We start from the raw sequence: 15550 nt of genomic DNA, 5'->3' as shown, positions 1-15550 counted from the left end.
ATGAAGGCAATCCCCACTTGGGTGACTTTTGGAGGATCTCCAGTAAAGACGCAACTTAGGATCCTGAAGGTAGGGCAACCTTTAAAAGTCCTGCCTGTCATACTATGTGGGGTCTGACGGGCAGCTTTGCGAAGTCCACCCCAGCCTCGACACCCTGGAGCCCTCAGCCCTGATGACTCTTGCCCATCTCCTCTCCCTCCCCCAGTTTGGTTCCCGATGCTCTACCTGGTTTTCAAAGAAGGTCTCAACAGCAAACTGAAGGCTGTCAGCCACTCCTTCTCCATTCTCCCTGACGTAGAAGGCCAGCAGGCGGCCGAGGGGGACCATGCTGGGGGTCACGGTCAGCCGGAGAGAGGTCACGCACACATTGACCTCTGCTGCTGGGGCTGGAGAGGGCTCTTAGACAAGTCAAAGGTGGGGAGAGACATGAAAACTCAGCATCCCACAGTAGAACCACTGATGCCCCAGTTGTCCTGGGGGTTACATAGGGTGTAGCACGAAGAGATGCCAGCCCAGGGCTGGCCCAGGGCAACTACTCCATGAATACTCACATCCCCTGTTATTTCACACAGAAGGGAAGATAAACCCAAGAGGATGTGGGTGCACAATGTCCAAAGCACCATTCAGGCCAGTGGTTCTCAACCATGGCAATGCTACTTCCCAGGGGACATTTGGTAATTTTGGTTGTCACAACTTGGGGGTGTTACTGGCATCTAGTGGGTGGAGGCTAGGGATGCCATCCAACACCCTACAATGCACAGGACAGCCCCACAGAGAATAATCCGGCCCCAAACATCAGTAGTGTGGAGGATGAGAAAGTGACTTGGATGAGAGAGACCCTGTCTGACGCCCTGTCTGCCTGTCTGCCTGCCTTCCTATCCATCATCCATCTAACTATCCATCCATCCAATTATCCACCCATCCATCCATCTATGACTCTATCTAACCATGCATCTATCAATTTATCTATTGATGATTCTATCTATAAAGCTATCTATTTACCCACCCACCTATCCATGACTCTATCCATCCATCAATTTATCTATTGATAATTCTATCTATGAGTCTGTCTCCCTATCTATCTATCTATCTATCTCAGTGATTCACACCCAGGAGTCACTTTGCCCCCTAGAGACATTGGTGATATCTGGAGACATTTTAGGTCATCATACTGTGTGTAGGGGGGTTGCCACTGGCATCTAGTGGGGGGAGACCAGGTATGTTGCTCAGCACCCTACAGTGCACAGCACAGGCTCCACCACAAATAATATCCTGCAAGTGTCCATAGTCCTTAGTTAGGGGATCCTGCTTTAGGCAGAAGGGCTGTGAAGAGGAGGGGGCTGGGAAGATCCAGGGGAGGAGGTGGGTCTTGTGAGGAACACGTGGAGTCAAGGAGAGGGAAAAGAAGGACCCCTAAATGGGGAATCAGTCTGGGCAAAGGCAGAGGGGGCCTGGCAGATGGCAACCTGGCACAGCAGGGGCCCAGCTCATGGCAGCCTCAAGAGGAGCTGCCTCCAACAGCTGGTCACTGCCCACTCTCCTGGCCCCAACCCGGTCTTGCCTGGGACATGTGCCCTCCACCCTGAGGCAGGCCCCCCTCCTGGCTGCACCCTGCCTACTCCTCCTTGCTGGGGCACCCACCCCAGTCTCAATGGTTCAGAAGGAATACAGGAACCTCCAGCCTGTGGCCTAGCTCACCTGTCTCGGAAAGGTGCATTAAGCGGATGGGTTTCTCCGGGGTTGCCCGCTTGCTTCTCTGCTGGGTGATGTGGGCAGGCTGCTGGCCCGAGAGCACAATGTTGCCCCTCGCAGCCACCTCATAGTACAGAGTGAAATTGCAGGGACACGTGGACTTCACTGGGAAATGGGCATCCTCCCCAACCTGTGGGAGACATGTAGCATGGGGAGCCATGCCTGGCACCCACAGCCCAGCACCAATGCCACAGCCTACCCTAGGGAGACGGCCACTGTGGGGCCACAGGGAGGCCAAGAAAGCTGAGGGAGGAGCACTGGCTTCAGAGCTGAGTGCTCAGCATCTGGTCCTGGCTGTGGCCACATCCCCATGGCAACCTCAGCTGATGCTCTGTAAATGGGGCTGTGCTGTGGATGAAATGTGATAAGGGTATGGAAACTCTCAGTGAGTGCAGTGTAGTAAGGATCTGAACCTAGCCTAAGAGAGGTCTGGCCTTTGTCCCCTGCTCCTGGGAGGTGATCTCTAAGGCCCTGAAATGTCCTGCCTGATGAGTCTTTGTTTACCTGGGGTCTGGGGCCACACCAGATACTAACAATATAATTTATGGTAGGGACATTGGGCCACACTACATCAGTTTGACCTCTGGAGGGGCTGAGACTAGGGTCGGCCAGGCAGGTGGTCAGCCATGTCTATGTGACTAACCTCCAATAAAAACCCTGGACACTGAGGCTCAGGTGAACATCCCTGGTTGGCAGTACACCATGCATGTAGTCACACATTGTCGGCGGCAAAGCAACACTGTCCTTGACTCTGTGGCGGGAGGACAACTGGCAGTTCACATTCAGAACTCACCTGGCCCCTGCCTTATGATCCTCTTGCCTTGCCTGATTTTAATCTGTATCTTTCACTGTATTAAACTGTAACTGTGATTCTAAGAGCTTTCAGTGATTCTGTGACTCCCTCTAGAGATTAAAGAAACTGAAAGTGGTTTGGTGACCCCCCAAATTCTGCAATTGGTGGGGGGGATGGTCTTGGGGACTATTCCCTAACTTCACAGGCACCAGTGCTGGCAATGGGCTGGAACTTCTCATTGGATATACACTTGATGAGTTGGGTTCTATCACAATCCCCAAGTTTCCAGAGGGGGTTTGGTCCCTTCCCAACATCAGTGAGTGGTGGGGACAGGATTCAAACCCCAAAGGGCTGAAGCCAGAGCCCCATGCTTAACCTCCAAGCTGCCCTCATTCCCTGTGTTACAGCTGAGGTCTCCCAGGTCCTGTGACCTCCTCAAGAGCTTGGAGTGTGACCATATCCAACACTGAGGTTACAGGCTGCATGAGAAGTCATCCTCTGGACTTTTGCCCCAGAGGTTCCCTCCCCTGCCCCATGTTTTACAATCCATGACTCTCCCCAAACATCTGGGCCACTCTGAATGCCCAGAGGAGGGTAACCTGAGGTGGTGAGTGGTGAGTATCATTCTCACTGTGGGTCCTTGGGCAAGTCATTCCACCTCTCTGATCCTCAGTTTCCCCATTTGTAAAATAAGGTTATATCTCCTGGACAGAAGGTCCTGAGGATCCAATGAAATGATGAATGTATCATTCTCAACACCACACCTGTTCACTGTGGGTGGTTAATAAATGTCATTCTACTTCCCACTGAAGACAAGAACCCACCTGTTTAAGGAGCTGACCCAAAGGTACTCACTCCCATAGCCAAATCTGGGAAACTGCAGTAGCAGAAAGAAGAATGAACTCTTCAAGAGTGTCAAGGTCATGAAAGACAAGGAAAGACCAAGAAACCATCAGACTGGAGGACACGAAATGCAGTGTGAGATCCTGCATGGGATCCTGGACCAAAAAAAGCAGGTGCCTGGAAAAACTAGGGAAATCCAAATAAAGTCCGGGGTTTAGTTAATAGTCATGTTCAGTGCTGATTTCTTAGTTTTGACAAATGTGTCATGGTTTCATAAGATGGTAACATTAGGGGGAAGCCTAACAAAGTGCCAGTGGCCTTTTTTGTCCAAGTGCAAAAGCTGATCCTAAAATTCACATGGAAATGCAAAGGATCCAGGATAACCAAAACAATCTTGAAAAAGAACAAAGTTGTAGGACTCACACTTGCCAATTTCAAAACTTACTACAAAGCTACAGTATCAAGACAGTGTGGTATTGGTATAAGGACAGACATATAGATCAATAGGATAGAACTGAGAGTCCAGAAATAAACATCTGTGGCAAATTGATTCTCATCAAGGGTGCCAAGACCTTTTGATGGGGAAAGAACAGTCTTTCCCCAACAGATGATTCTGGAACAACTGGATCTCCACATTCAAAAGAATGAAGTTGGACCCTACCTCACACCATATACAAAAGTTAACTCAAAATGGTTCAAAGACTTAAATGTAAGTGCTAAAACCATAAACTGTTAGGAGAAAACATAGGGGTAAACCTTCATGACCTTGGATTTGGCAATGGTTTCTTTGAGATATGGCACCAAAAGCACAAACAACAAAAGAAAAATATTAGATAAATTGTATTTCACCAAAATTAAAAACCTTTGTTGCATCAAATGACACTATCAGGAAAGTGAAAAGACAACCCACAGAATGGGAGAAAATACTTCCAAGTCATATATCTGATAAGGGTCTAATGTCCAAAATATATAAAGTACTCTCACAAAAACAAAAAGACAAACAATTTAAAACATTAGGGAAAGAAAGGTGGATGAAGGATATGCAGGAACTCTCTGCACTCTACGAACAACTCTTCTGTAAGTCTAAAGTTATTCCAAAATCTAAAATGAAAAAAGGAAGCATGGTGGTAACAGATTATAACACACTGAATAATTTTTTAGAAGTTCACAAGTCCATAGGCACACTGAAAACAACAATAATACAGCAAAAATAATAGTGGGGCAAGTTCTTTTTTTACCAGCTAATAAATTCAGAAGGAATGTCAGAATCATAAAAAGTGCAGAAATCAGAATATCCATCATAAAGCCAATGTGATAACTGATTACAGCAAGAATCATCAAAGATGCCAAAGGCATTAGGTGAAAGGTTGCTGGGGCTCACGACACTGTGGCAGAGACCTCAGAGTGTCACCCAGATTATTTATTAGCCTCACCTGCAGAGGGAAAGAGCTGGTAGGAACCAGACCCAAACCAAAGATAAGATCAGCTTCAGCAAGGGTGGCACTGCCCAAATCTGTGCCTCCTGATGGGACTCAACAAAAGCAGTACGTACATAGTAGTTTTGCCAGAACCATGTTTTAACCTGAATCTCACTCATAATGTGGGATAATCTACAAGATCACAGGCTTGAATTCTTTACAAAAGTTATGGCAATGAAAAGGCAAGGAGACTGTTCTAGATCAAGAACGATTATGGAGAGCTTCCTTGGTGGCGCAATGGTTGAGAATCTGCCTGCCAGGGTTCGAGCCCTGGTCTGGGAAGATCCCACATGCCGCGGAGCAACTAGGCCCGTGAGCCACAACTACTGAGCCTGCGTGTCTGGAGCCTGTGCTCCGCAACAAGAGAGGCCGCGATGGTGAGAGGCCCGCGCACCTCGATGAAGAGTGGCCCCCGCTTGCCACAATTAGAGAAAGCCCTCGCACAGAAACGAAGACCCAACACAGCCAAATAAATAAATAAATAAATTTTAAAAAGAACGATTACGGACACAGAAGAGCCAAATGCAACTTTTAAATTGATCCTGAGTAAAATGCATGCACACACACACAGGTGAGCACACACACACGTGCACATGCACAAGCATGCATCTGCAAGACATGCATACACATGCACACCCACACATGTGTGCACATGTGCAGGCATGCATGGGTGTGTACACACACTATATATAAACTATATCTCGAGGACACCTTTGAGAATCTGAATATTGCCTGTGAATTAAACAATATGATTGAGTTAATATAATTTTCTTAGATATAACAATGACCTTGCGGTCATGTTGAAGAATGTCCCTATTTTTAAGACATATTATGCTCAAGTATTTAAGAGTGAAGCATCATATCTGTAATTTACTTTCAAATATTGCAGTCAAAAAAGGTGGAAAGAAATAGATGGATAAATAGGTGAGTGGATGGATGGATGGATGGATGGATGGGTGGGGGAATGGGTGGTAGGTGGATGATGGGTGCATGGGTGGGTAGATGGGAGGATGGATGAATGGGTGGATATGTGAGTGGATGAGTGGATGGATGGGTGGATGGAGGATAGATGGATGGATGGATGGGTGGATGGATGGATGGATGGGTGGATGGATGGATGGGTGGGTGGGTGGATGGACGGGCTGAGGATGGATGGATGGGTTGATGGGTGGTAGGTGGATGGATGGGTGGGTAGATGGGAGGATGGATGGATGGGTGGATGGGTGGGGGGATGGGTAGATGGGTGGGGGGATGGGGGGATGGAGAGATAAATAGATGAGTGGATGGATGGGTGGATGGGAGGATGGATGGGTGGATGGGTAGATGGATGGGTAGGTGGGTGAGTGGGTGGGTGGGTAGATGGATGGAGGCAAAATATTAATTCATAAATCTAGGTGAAAAGCATATGGTTATTTATTATACTTTTTTTTATTTCTCTCTAAATTTGTAAATATCCTCCTTATAACAACACCCAAACAAAAGTCTCTTTCTGTTTGAGATGTTGAGAAAAAAAAGAAGGAAAGAGTGCAAATCTTTTTCTTCTTCTCATGAACTAACCCCATGGCATCAGAGCAACCCTAAAATATTGGGGTGACAGCCCCATCTACAGAGCAGCTCCTCCCTGCACATCCCTTGGTGCTGGAGGAAGAAGAAAGGGCCCCAACACAGAGCTGGGACTGCACCAAGCATGGCCACTCTTGCCTCAATGCCCTGAGGTCACACTCAGGGCCCCTCGATGACAGTCTGGGACGGGGAGAGCTGGTGCCTGCTGACCTGACTGAGGCAGGACAGAGGTGTCCCTCCAAGAAGAAACTCTGAGCGGCCCAGCCAAGTCCTCGCCTACGGGAACAGTGGTCCCAGCAGACATGACACAGGACTCCTTCCCACCCCCACAGGACGGTGGCCAACACCAGCATCCCCATGCTGCACGGATGGTTAAACAGTATTAAAACAAGAACAGCGTGTGCAGCCAAGCTGGGCACGATCTCACTGGAGTTTCTCATTCTCATAGCCCCCACAGAGCGCCACTAAGCCCAGGGAATAGGCAGACCTGCCGTCTCAGTTCCTCCGAGCTGCATCCCAGGGGCCCCTCGGGTCTGGGCAGCACCCTCAGAGAGGGGGTCTCAGAGGTTTACGGGGCTGGTAGGGCCTGGGAGTCCCATCGGCAAGTGGTTTCCATTAGAGGCAATGCTGGCAAGCTTGCCACCACCCACGGCAGCCAGGCTCAGCCCTCAGGGCATCAAGTAGGGGAATTAACGGAGTGCTTTATAAAACGTACATATACGTATATATCGTTTAATAGGTGAGGGGACAAACAAACCGCAGTTGATCCAAACCATATGATGCAATATAATTCGCCACGAAAATGAAAAGCCCTCTCAAGTCAGGAAAAGACTCGGCGGTAGTTCGATGCAAATTGCTAAGTGAAAGAAGCCAATCTGGGGACTTCCCTGGTGGTCCAGTGGCTAAGACTCTGCACTCCCAATGTAGGGGGTCCGGGTTCAATCCCTGGTCAGGGAACTAGATCCCACATGTCGCAACTAAAAAAGATCCCACGTGCCACAACGAAGATCCCGCAAGTGGCAACAAAGATCCCACGTGCTGCAACTGAGACCCGGCACAGGACTTCCCTGGTGGCACAATGGTTAAGAATCCGCCTGCCAGTGCAGGGGACACAGGTTCAATCCCTGGTCCAGGAAGATCCCACATGCCGTGGAGCAATTAAGCCCATACACCACAACTACTGAGCCCATGCACCACAACTACTGAGCCCACGTGCCACAACTATTGAAGCCCACGTGCCTAGATCCCGTGCTCCGCAACAAGAGAAACCACCGCAATGAGAAGCACACGCACCGCAATGAAGAGTAGCACCCCCTCGTTGCAACTAGAGAAAGCCCTTGCGCAGCAAGGAAGACCCAACACAGCCAAAAAAAAAAAAAAGACCCATTGCAGCCAAATAAATAAATAAATATTAAAAAAAAAAAAAAAGAAGCCAATCTGAAAAGGACACACACTGTATAATTCTGACTCTATGACATTCCGGAAAAGGCAAAAGTATAAAGAGAGTGAAAAGCTCAGCGTTTGCAGGGGTTGAAGGGAGGGAGGGATGAATAGGTAGAGCACAGTGGATTTTTCGGGAAGTGAAACCATTCCGTTTGACATTGTAACGGTGGATACGTGACATTGTGCATTTGTCATAAAATGTGCACCACCAAGAGGGAACCCTGACATACATTGGGGACTTTAGTTCATAATCACATATTAATAGTGGCTCATCAATTTTAACAGATGGTAATAATCAGGGAAACTGCGTGCAGGGGAGGTGGGTATATGGGAAGTCTCCGTATTTTCTGCTCAGTGTTTACAGATCCCTATTTCCACACACATCTTCAAGCATCTTACTTAATTTGGATCATGGAACAACAGACTTGGGAAGAACTAACGTGAGACCCAGCTCTGAGTTCATCTCATCTTTGCACTCGGTGTGTCTGCAAGCGTCTGGTGGGTGACTTCCGGTGCCTTTGCACAAGAAACTCCAGACAGTGGGGAACCAGGGCCAACAGTAGGGGAATTGTCTCATGGGTGGGAGCAACAGGACCCTGAGGGCAGGTGACATCACAGTAAACCCTGGCCTTGGCCTGTATGTCCATCATAAATAAATGACAGGCATTCATTCCGTGGCATACTCCCCTTGCTGGAGGGATGGGGCTCCTGTGTCAGCATCAGCATTAACCCTGCTGGGGCACGTGCAGGTCCCCTGGAGGCACGTGCACGCTGCTTCTTGGGCCCCGTCCTGCTCGAGGAGGGCACACCTGAAAGCCTTACCTGCAGGGGGAGGGAGGGCGGCTGCAGCTGCAGGTAGCACTGGCTGGGGGAGTACCAGCTGCTGAGGGAGAGGTAGCTGGGCAGGTACTGGGCCCCCACGAGCTTTCCGCCGAGTGCTGTCACCTTGGTCTAAAGAAGAGAGGGTATTTGATCAAGGCTTGGATGCTTGGTGTAGGAAGGGGGTCTTAATCAAGCCTACGTAATGAAACCCCAATAACTGTGGACACCGAGGTGGGAGTGAGCTTCCCTATTGGCAGTGCGCTGTGTGTAGCGTCAGGAGGGTGATGTGTCCCGACTCCATGCTTCTGCCTGCCCTGCCCTGCAGCGAGATCCTCTCATGCTCCAATTTCCCTTTAGAGAACCTCCTCCCCAATTCTCAGAGTATGGGGTCCAGTGTGGCTAGCTTGTTCTTCCCCAGCTCCACAGGAAGCAAGTGTCCAAGGCTGGCCACAGGGTGTTGGGGGTTGGCTCAGGCAACGGCAGGTGGCCCACGTGGCCACTGAGAGACAGTTCCATCATGGGCATATTAGGGAAGCCCATGTCCTGGGCTTGCCAGCAGCCTCAGTGGCTTCTCGGAGGGTAAAACCTGCTTGGGAAGTGAGCACAGGGGAGATGGTGGTCAGGAGAGGGAGCAGCCGCGCTGGACAGCATGCCCAGAGCTCTGGATGCTGCTTCACCTGGAGCTCTGCGTCCTCCCCCTTCACGCCCCAGGGACCGGCAGTTATATTACTTTTGCTCCTTTGGGAGTTTGAACCTGTTGCCTTCACTTGCTGCTGGAAAAGTGTGGCTAACACAAGAGAGACGCCAGAAGTGGGGGCAGGAGGGGGGTAGTCTAAGACCTAAGTGTGATAAAGAATAAAGAAGCTGGGGACTTCCCTGGTGGTGCAGTGGTTAAGAATCCGCCTGCCAATGCAGGGGACATGGGTTCGAGCCCTGGTCTGGGAAGACCCCGCATGCCACAGAGCAACTAAGCCCGTGAGCCACAACTCCTGAGCCTGCACTCTAGAGCCCATGAGCCACAACTACTGAAGCCCATATGCCTAGAGCCCATGCTCTGCAACAAGAGAAGCCACTGCAGTGAGAAGCCCGCACCTCAACGAAGAGTAACCCCCACTTGCCGCAACTAGAGAAAAGCCTGCGTGCAGCAACGAAGACCCAACACAGCTTAATTAATTAATTAAAAAAAGAAGCTGGCCCACCTTTATCTCAGTTACTGGCAGATAGCCTCTAAACCCCTAAAATTTCCCAAGTGATGCGGGTGTCTTTGTTATTCATGGTGGGTCCTGACAATATGAGCTAATGAGATAATTCAGGATGGGGACAATCATGTCAGAAAGACCAATCATGGGATTAGAGGGTTGGGGCTTTGAGCCACGTGATGTGGTATCAACTTGACCTCTAGGGAGGGGAGGCGGCTAGAGACTGAGTTCAGTCACGGGGCCAATGATTAATCAATCAAGCCTATGTAATGAAACCCCAATAATAACTGTGGACACTGAAGTGGGAGTGAGCATTCCCGTTGGCAGTGCTCCGTGTGTAGTGCCAGGAGGGTGACGTGTCCCGACTCCATGGGGACAGCACACGAAGCTACAAATTTGGGACCCTCCCAGCTCTCGTCCTATGCGTGTGTGTCTCTCTCTTTGGTTGGTCCTAATTTGTATCATTTTGCTATAATAAAACTGTAATTGCAAAAAATACAAACTTCCAGTTATAAATTCAGTCCTGGGGATGTAATGTACAGCATGGTGTCTATAGTTAATAATATTGTATTGTACATTTGAGAAAGTTGCTAAAAGAATAGATCTTAGAGGTTCTCATCACAAGAAAAAAAAAGTGTAACTGTATGGTAACTGGACATATTGTGGTGTCATTTCACAATGTATACATACATTAAATCATTATCTTGAACACCTGAAATGAATATAATGTTACATGTCCACAGTTGCTGTAATTGTAAGGTAGTGGGGTAGCAGGAACCTCCAAATTTGTAGCCAGGTGGTAAAAAGTGTCGGTGGTCTGGGGATCCCCGGCTGTTAAAAATCTTTAAGGATATGTCGCCCACAGGGGACATAGTGACCACAAGTGTCCTTGGCTCCCACCTACACATTTATTCTCAGCTGCCTTCTGTCCCCCCCATGCCAGTGTCCGTGGGGCCACCACGCCCACCACCAGCTAGAGAGGTGAGGGCTGGGACATCCTCTTTACCACACCTGCTCCTCCCTCCCCTGACAAGGGGACACCAGGTCCTGCCAATTCTACCTCCACAGCTCCAGGCTCAGTGTCCTCTCCATCATCACCTCCCGTCTTCCCACCTGTGGCCCCGCCCAGACATCCCCCACTATGGGCGCTGGAGTGACAGACTGCCTTCTGGGTAAGCCCTGAGCACCCCTGTGAGGTGAGGGGAAGCCCCACTGACTCCCTCCTCCATATCTTCTTGAAATGGCTTGGCTGGCTGGGCATTTGCAGGATCCAATTACACTAGGACTGTGGGCCTCTGGGGCTCTGCATATGCTGTTCCATCTTCCTGGAAGCAGCCTGGCTGAACCTCCTCCTTGTCAGGAGTCCACCTGGGAAGATCCCCTCACAGGAGCCAGGCACCCTCATCTCTTCTCAGCCTCCCGCCTCACTCTGGGGTGGTTGGGTTATCTGACTCCCTATCAGCCTCCCCCATCAGACTTTGAACTCCCTCAGGGCAGGGGCAGGACCCAGGTCCACTGACCCAGTGCCCGAGCATGGCCTGGAGGAGGGACCAAATCCATGCCTGCTGGCTGAATGACAAGGGTCTAGGTGACTCACCCACCTCCAGCCACACGTGCTGGGCTGACACAGGGATGGAGGGGATTTCAAACCCTACCAGCCCACCCCGGGACACAGACTCGGTGGTGTATATGTTGTCCTTTGGCGTCAGCTCTGCACTGATCTGGACCGTCACCCCCTCAGCCGGGCTGCCGTCTGGGTAGGACAGCTCCACCTGGAAAGAGTCACCAATGATTCAACGTGGTTAGGGTGGCAACACTTCCCAAATGGATCTATAGATTCAACCCAATCCCCCAGCAGACTCCCAGCCAGCTTCCTTGCAGCAATCAACAGTCTAATGCTAAAATTCATACAGAATTGCAAGTGCCCCCAAACAGCCAAAGCAATCCTGAAAAAGAACCAAGAACTCATACATCCCAATTTCAAAACTTACTACAAAGGTACAATAATTAAGACACGTGGTACTGGTACAAGGACAGATATGCAGACCAGTGGAGTAGAAGAACTGAGAGTCCAGAAATAAATCCACCCATCTATAGTCAATTGATTCAAAAAAATAAGATTAAAATATGGTGAGGGGTAATTCTCTGGCAGTCCAGTGGTTAGGACTCCACGCTTCCACTGCAGGGGGCATGGGTTCAATTCCTGCTCAGGGAACTAAGATCCTGCATGCTGAGTGGCACAGCAAAAAAAAAGAAAAGAAAAAGATTATAGTCAATTGATTTATGACAAGGGTGCCAAGACCATTCAATGGGGAAAGAACAATTCCTTCAACAAATGGTTCTGGGACAACTGGATCTCCACATGCAAAAGAATGCAGTTGAACCCCTATCTCACACCATATAACAAAATTAACTCAAAATGGATCAGAGACCTAAATGTAATGGCTAGAACTACAAAACACTTCAAGGATAACATAGGGGAAAACTTTTATGACCTTAGACTTGGCAAAGAAGTCACAAGGCACAAATCACCACATGCCAGCCATTCTCCTGGTGCCATAGCCAGGTAAGAATGGGGCGGGCAATGCCATGGACAGTTCCACGTGACTCTCAGACCTCACTCATTCAGGCAGGTAGAAAAGGCAGTCAGAATGAGGGGTTCAGATATTGTGAAGAAATATGGTCAGTGGTTCCTGAAGGACCCTGGAGCACCCCTCAACTGTATAGGTATCTGATGATGGGGTGACCAGCTTCAGCTCCGTTCTTTCAGGCAGACAGTAGAAAATTTCTTGGGTGTAGGTGAAATGCTCCCCTTTCACTGAATGGACAGCCCCAAGCCCCTTCTTCATACACAATCTGACCCTGCACATGGTGCCTTAGCTTCTACTCAAGCTGGTACCCTCAAAGCCAGGGGCACGCAAGCCATGTCTCTGTGTGTGGGACAGTGGGAGCTGAGATCTCATCATGGAGGAGAAAAGAGAGGTCCCAGAGCAGAGCAGAAGGAGCAGGACACAGCATGAGGACAGACCGCTAGGATCCTGTGGGTGACCCATGGAACATAAAAGGGGACAAGGGTGTGGGTGCTGGGCAGAGGCAGGGGTTAGAGGGCATGGCCAGCTTCCCCCTGAGGTGATGCTAGGCTCCACTGGCCTTGCCTCCCCCAGCTGCAATTGAAACACAGACGCCCCAGTTCAGCAATTAGGATAAGGATCTTGAATTTCTAGTCACCTCAAACTTTACTGTGTAGAAAAAATGGTGTGGTGGGTGGGAGGGAGATGGGGGCTTGTTCAAAATGCTGTTCCCCACAGGGGATCTGAATCAGTTAGTCTCAGGGACGGGGATCTGCCTTTTAGGGACTTAGTTGTTAAGTCATCCAGAGATAAAGTCAACCCAATTAAGGAAGGTGATTTAATAAGTGGATACGTTTGGTAGTGTATATGGGGGGGAGATGCAAGAGGGAGGAGATATGGGGATATATGTATATGTATAGCTGACTCACTTTGTTATAAAGCAGAAACTAACACACAATTGTAAAGCAATTATACTCCAATAAGGATGTTAAAATAATAATAATAATAAGTGGATACGTAACATCCTGGTTTAACGCTCTAGGTATGGGAATGTCTAACTATGTGGATTAAAGGAAACCATGCTTTTAGGTGGAGCAGAATGTCCAGTGTCCCCTGCCCTGGGTACCAGCTCTCATCACACTCAGCAAAGCAGTCCCTTGATCCCAAGAGGGCAAAAGTTCTGCTGGCACAATCAAACGACGTGGTTTTCAGCCAAGTCACGGCTCTGGGGCCCGCGGCATGCACTGCAGTGGTTACACAGTGGTCCTTGGGCAGGAGCTGGGCTGGGAGGCAGCGCAGAGCCTGTGACCTTGACAGCCCCTGCTGGGCACCACGCCCAGGGCTTACCTTCCCCACATAGGACAGACCCGGCTTAAACTGCTTCCTGGTGTCCTTGGAGTACCGGACATCCACCAGCTGTCTCTGGACGGGGGTGGAGTCATCAAAAGCCACCTGTTGGCTCCCGTCCGTGCTGGTCACCATGGCCCAGATGCTGACGGTGCCCCGGAAGTGCTCAGGGACATCAGCCAGGATCATGTCCTTCACACAGATGTTGAAGTCCTGGGAGCCGTGGATCTGGAGGTGGGAAACCCACAGGTCATGCTCGCCGGGAGCTGGAGTGGTTTTGAGAGACGACTCGCAAGCACAGAGCTCAAGTAGGTGACTCTGGGGACTTCCCTGGCAGTCCAATGGTTAAGACTCCGCGCTCCCAGTCTGGGGGGCCCAGGTTCGATCCCTGGTCAGAGAACTAGATCCCACATGCCGCAGCGAAGATCCCGCGTGCCGCAACTAAGACCCGGCGCAGCCAAACAAAATAAATACTAAAAAAAAAAAAAAAAGTAGGTGGCTCTGGCTGCTTGGAGGGCCAGGGGGCCACTCGGTGACCCACCCGACCTATGCCATGAGTCACTGCATGGGGACTGAATCCCTGGCTGGACATGCATTATGTCCCAGGAGGAAGGGAGTCAGCTCCTTGGGCAGAAGGTGAGACAACCCCTCGGGCCAGACTGCAGGCAGGGACTTGAACCTGGTCAGCCACACTCTGGAGCACTGGCTCGCCTCCCACGCCTGGGGTACACAACCCCCCTCAATCAACCCCTATCTCAGGACCTGGGGGCGGAGGCTGGCAAATAATCCACATCCACAAACAGCTGTGGAGTGAGTTACTCAGTAAAGGAGAAAATTAAGACAAGGGCCACCAGGGGTAGCCTCCAGGGACAACGGCTAGGATACCAAGGGCACCAACACCAGGCACGAAAGAGGTGAGGGGCCAGGGTGTCCACTCTACAGAAGAGAAGCCTCAAGGACAGAGAGGGGGGACACATCCCAGGCGGCAAAGGGATGAAGAAGTACCTTCGGGTGGAAATGGGAAGGAGGTGGCACTGGCAGGGTTTAATGCCTACAGAGGCACAGAATCTCCAAGACGTGTGTGTATGTTACATAGTAGCACACTCACAACTTAATGTTAAGTTGAAAACGAAAAACAAAAACCAGGTTATAAAACTTTACATGCACGGGAACGTGAAATCATGCAGCCACTTTGGAAAGCAGTCTGGGAGTTCTTCAAACAACTAAACACAGAGACACCACTGAGAGACTGAATATACGAATGGACCAGGACCAGATAATACAGAAAAAAGAGAACTCGGACCCACACTCTGCAGGCACCAGCAAGAAAGCCGACCCATTTCAGTCGGCTCTCCGTATTTGCGGTTCCGCATTTGCGGATTCAACCAACTTCGAAGAGTTTCAATCTGGGATCCTGGGATGCAGAATCCTCAGACATGGGAGGGCCAACTGTATCTATAAGTCAGACTTGTAAGAAGTCAGACCCCTACCTCAATAGCAACCAAAACAATAACCCCCGCAACAACCAGCCCCAAATGGCCAGGACCAGATTAATAACTGACATTTTTTCTGATTTTGGCTCCCACTTCCATCTTAAGACCAACTGGAAAAAGCCACATATGCACCCCTCATCACTCACTTTGGATGCCTGCTTCTAGTTACCCGCCCATGACTTCTGCACACCAATAGCCTCCCATCATGGCACACTGGAAGCCTTCCCTTTCTTTCACTATAAAGCCT

At 49.8% G+C, this 15550-nt stretch overlaps 1 protein-coding gene across 1 annotated transcript in view; it reads right to left on the bottom strand.

The window, feature by feature from the left end:
- Positions 1 to 15550, bottom strand: part of CPAMD8 (C3 and PZP like alpha-2-macroglobulin domain containing 8) — a 98739-nt gene that overhangs the window by 63132 nt on the left and 20057 nt on the right. Inside the window, exons 11-15 of the mRNA XM_068534965.1 lie at positions 13811 to 14038; positions 11495 to 11665; positions 8695 to 8823; positions 1699 to 1882; positions 226 to 398 (exon numbers count right to left, since the gene is read on the bottom strand). Coding sequence (XP_068391066.1) covers positions 226 to 398; positions 1699 to 1882; positions 8695 to 8823; positions 11495 to 11665; positions 13811 to 14038 — 885 coding nt within the window. The remainder of the gene's footprint in view (positions 1 to 225; positions 399 to 1698; positions 1883 to 8694; positions 8824 to 11494; positions 11666 to 13810; positions 14039 to 15550) is intronic.

This window comes from Eschrichtius robustus, chromosome 2 (assembly GCF_028021215.1).
Source record: "Eschrichtius robustus isolate mEscRob2 chromosome 2, mEscRob2.pri, whole genome shotgun sequence".
NCBI classification, from domain to species: Eukaryota; Metazoa; Chordata; class Mammalia; order Artiodactyla; family Eschrichtiidae; genus Eschrichtius; species Eschrichtius robustus.
This window is presented reverse-complemented; position numbering and strand designations above follow the sequence as displayed.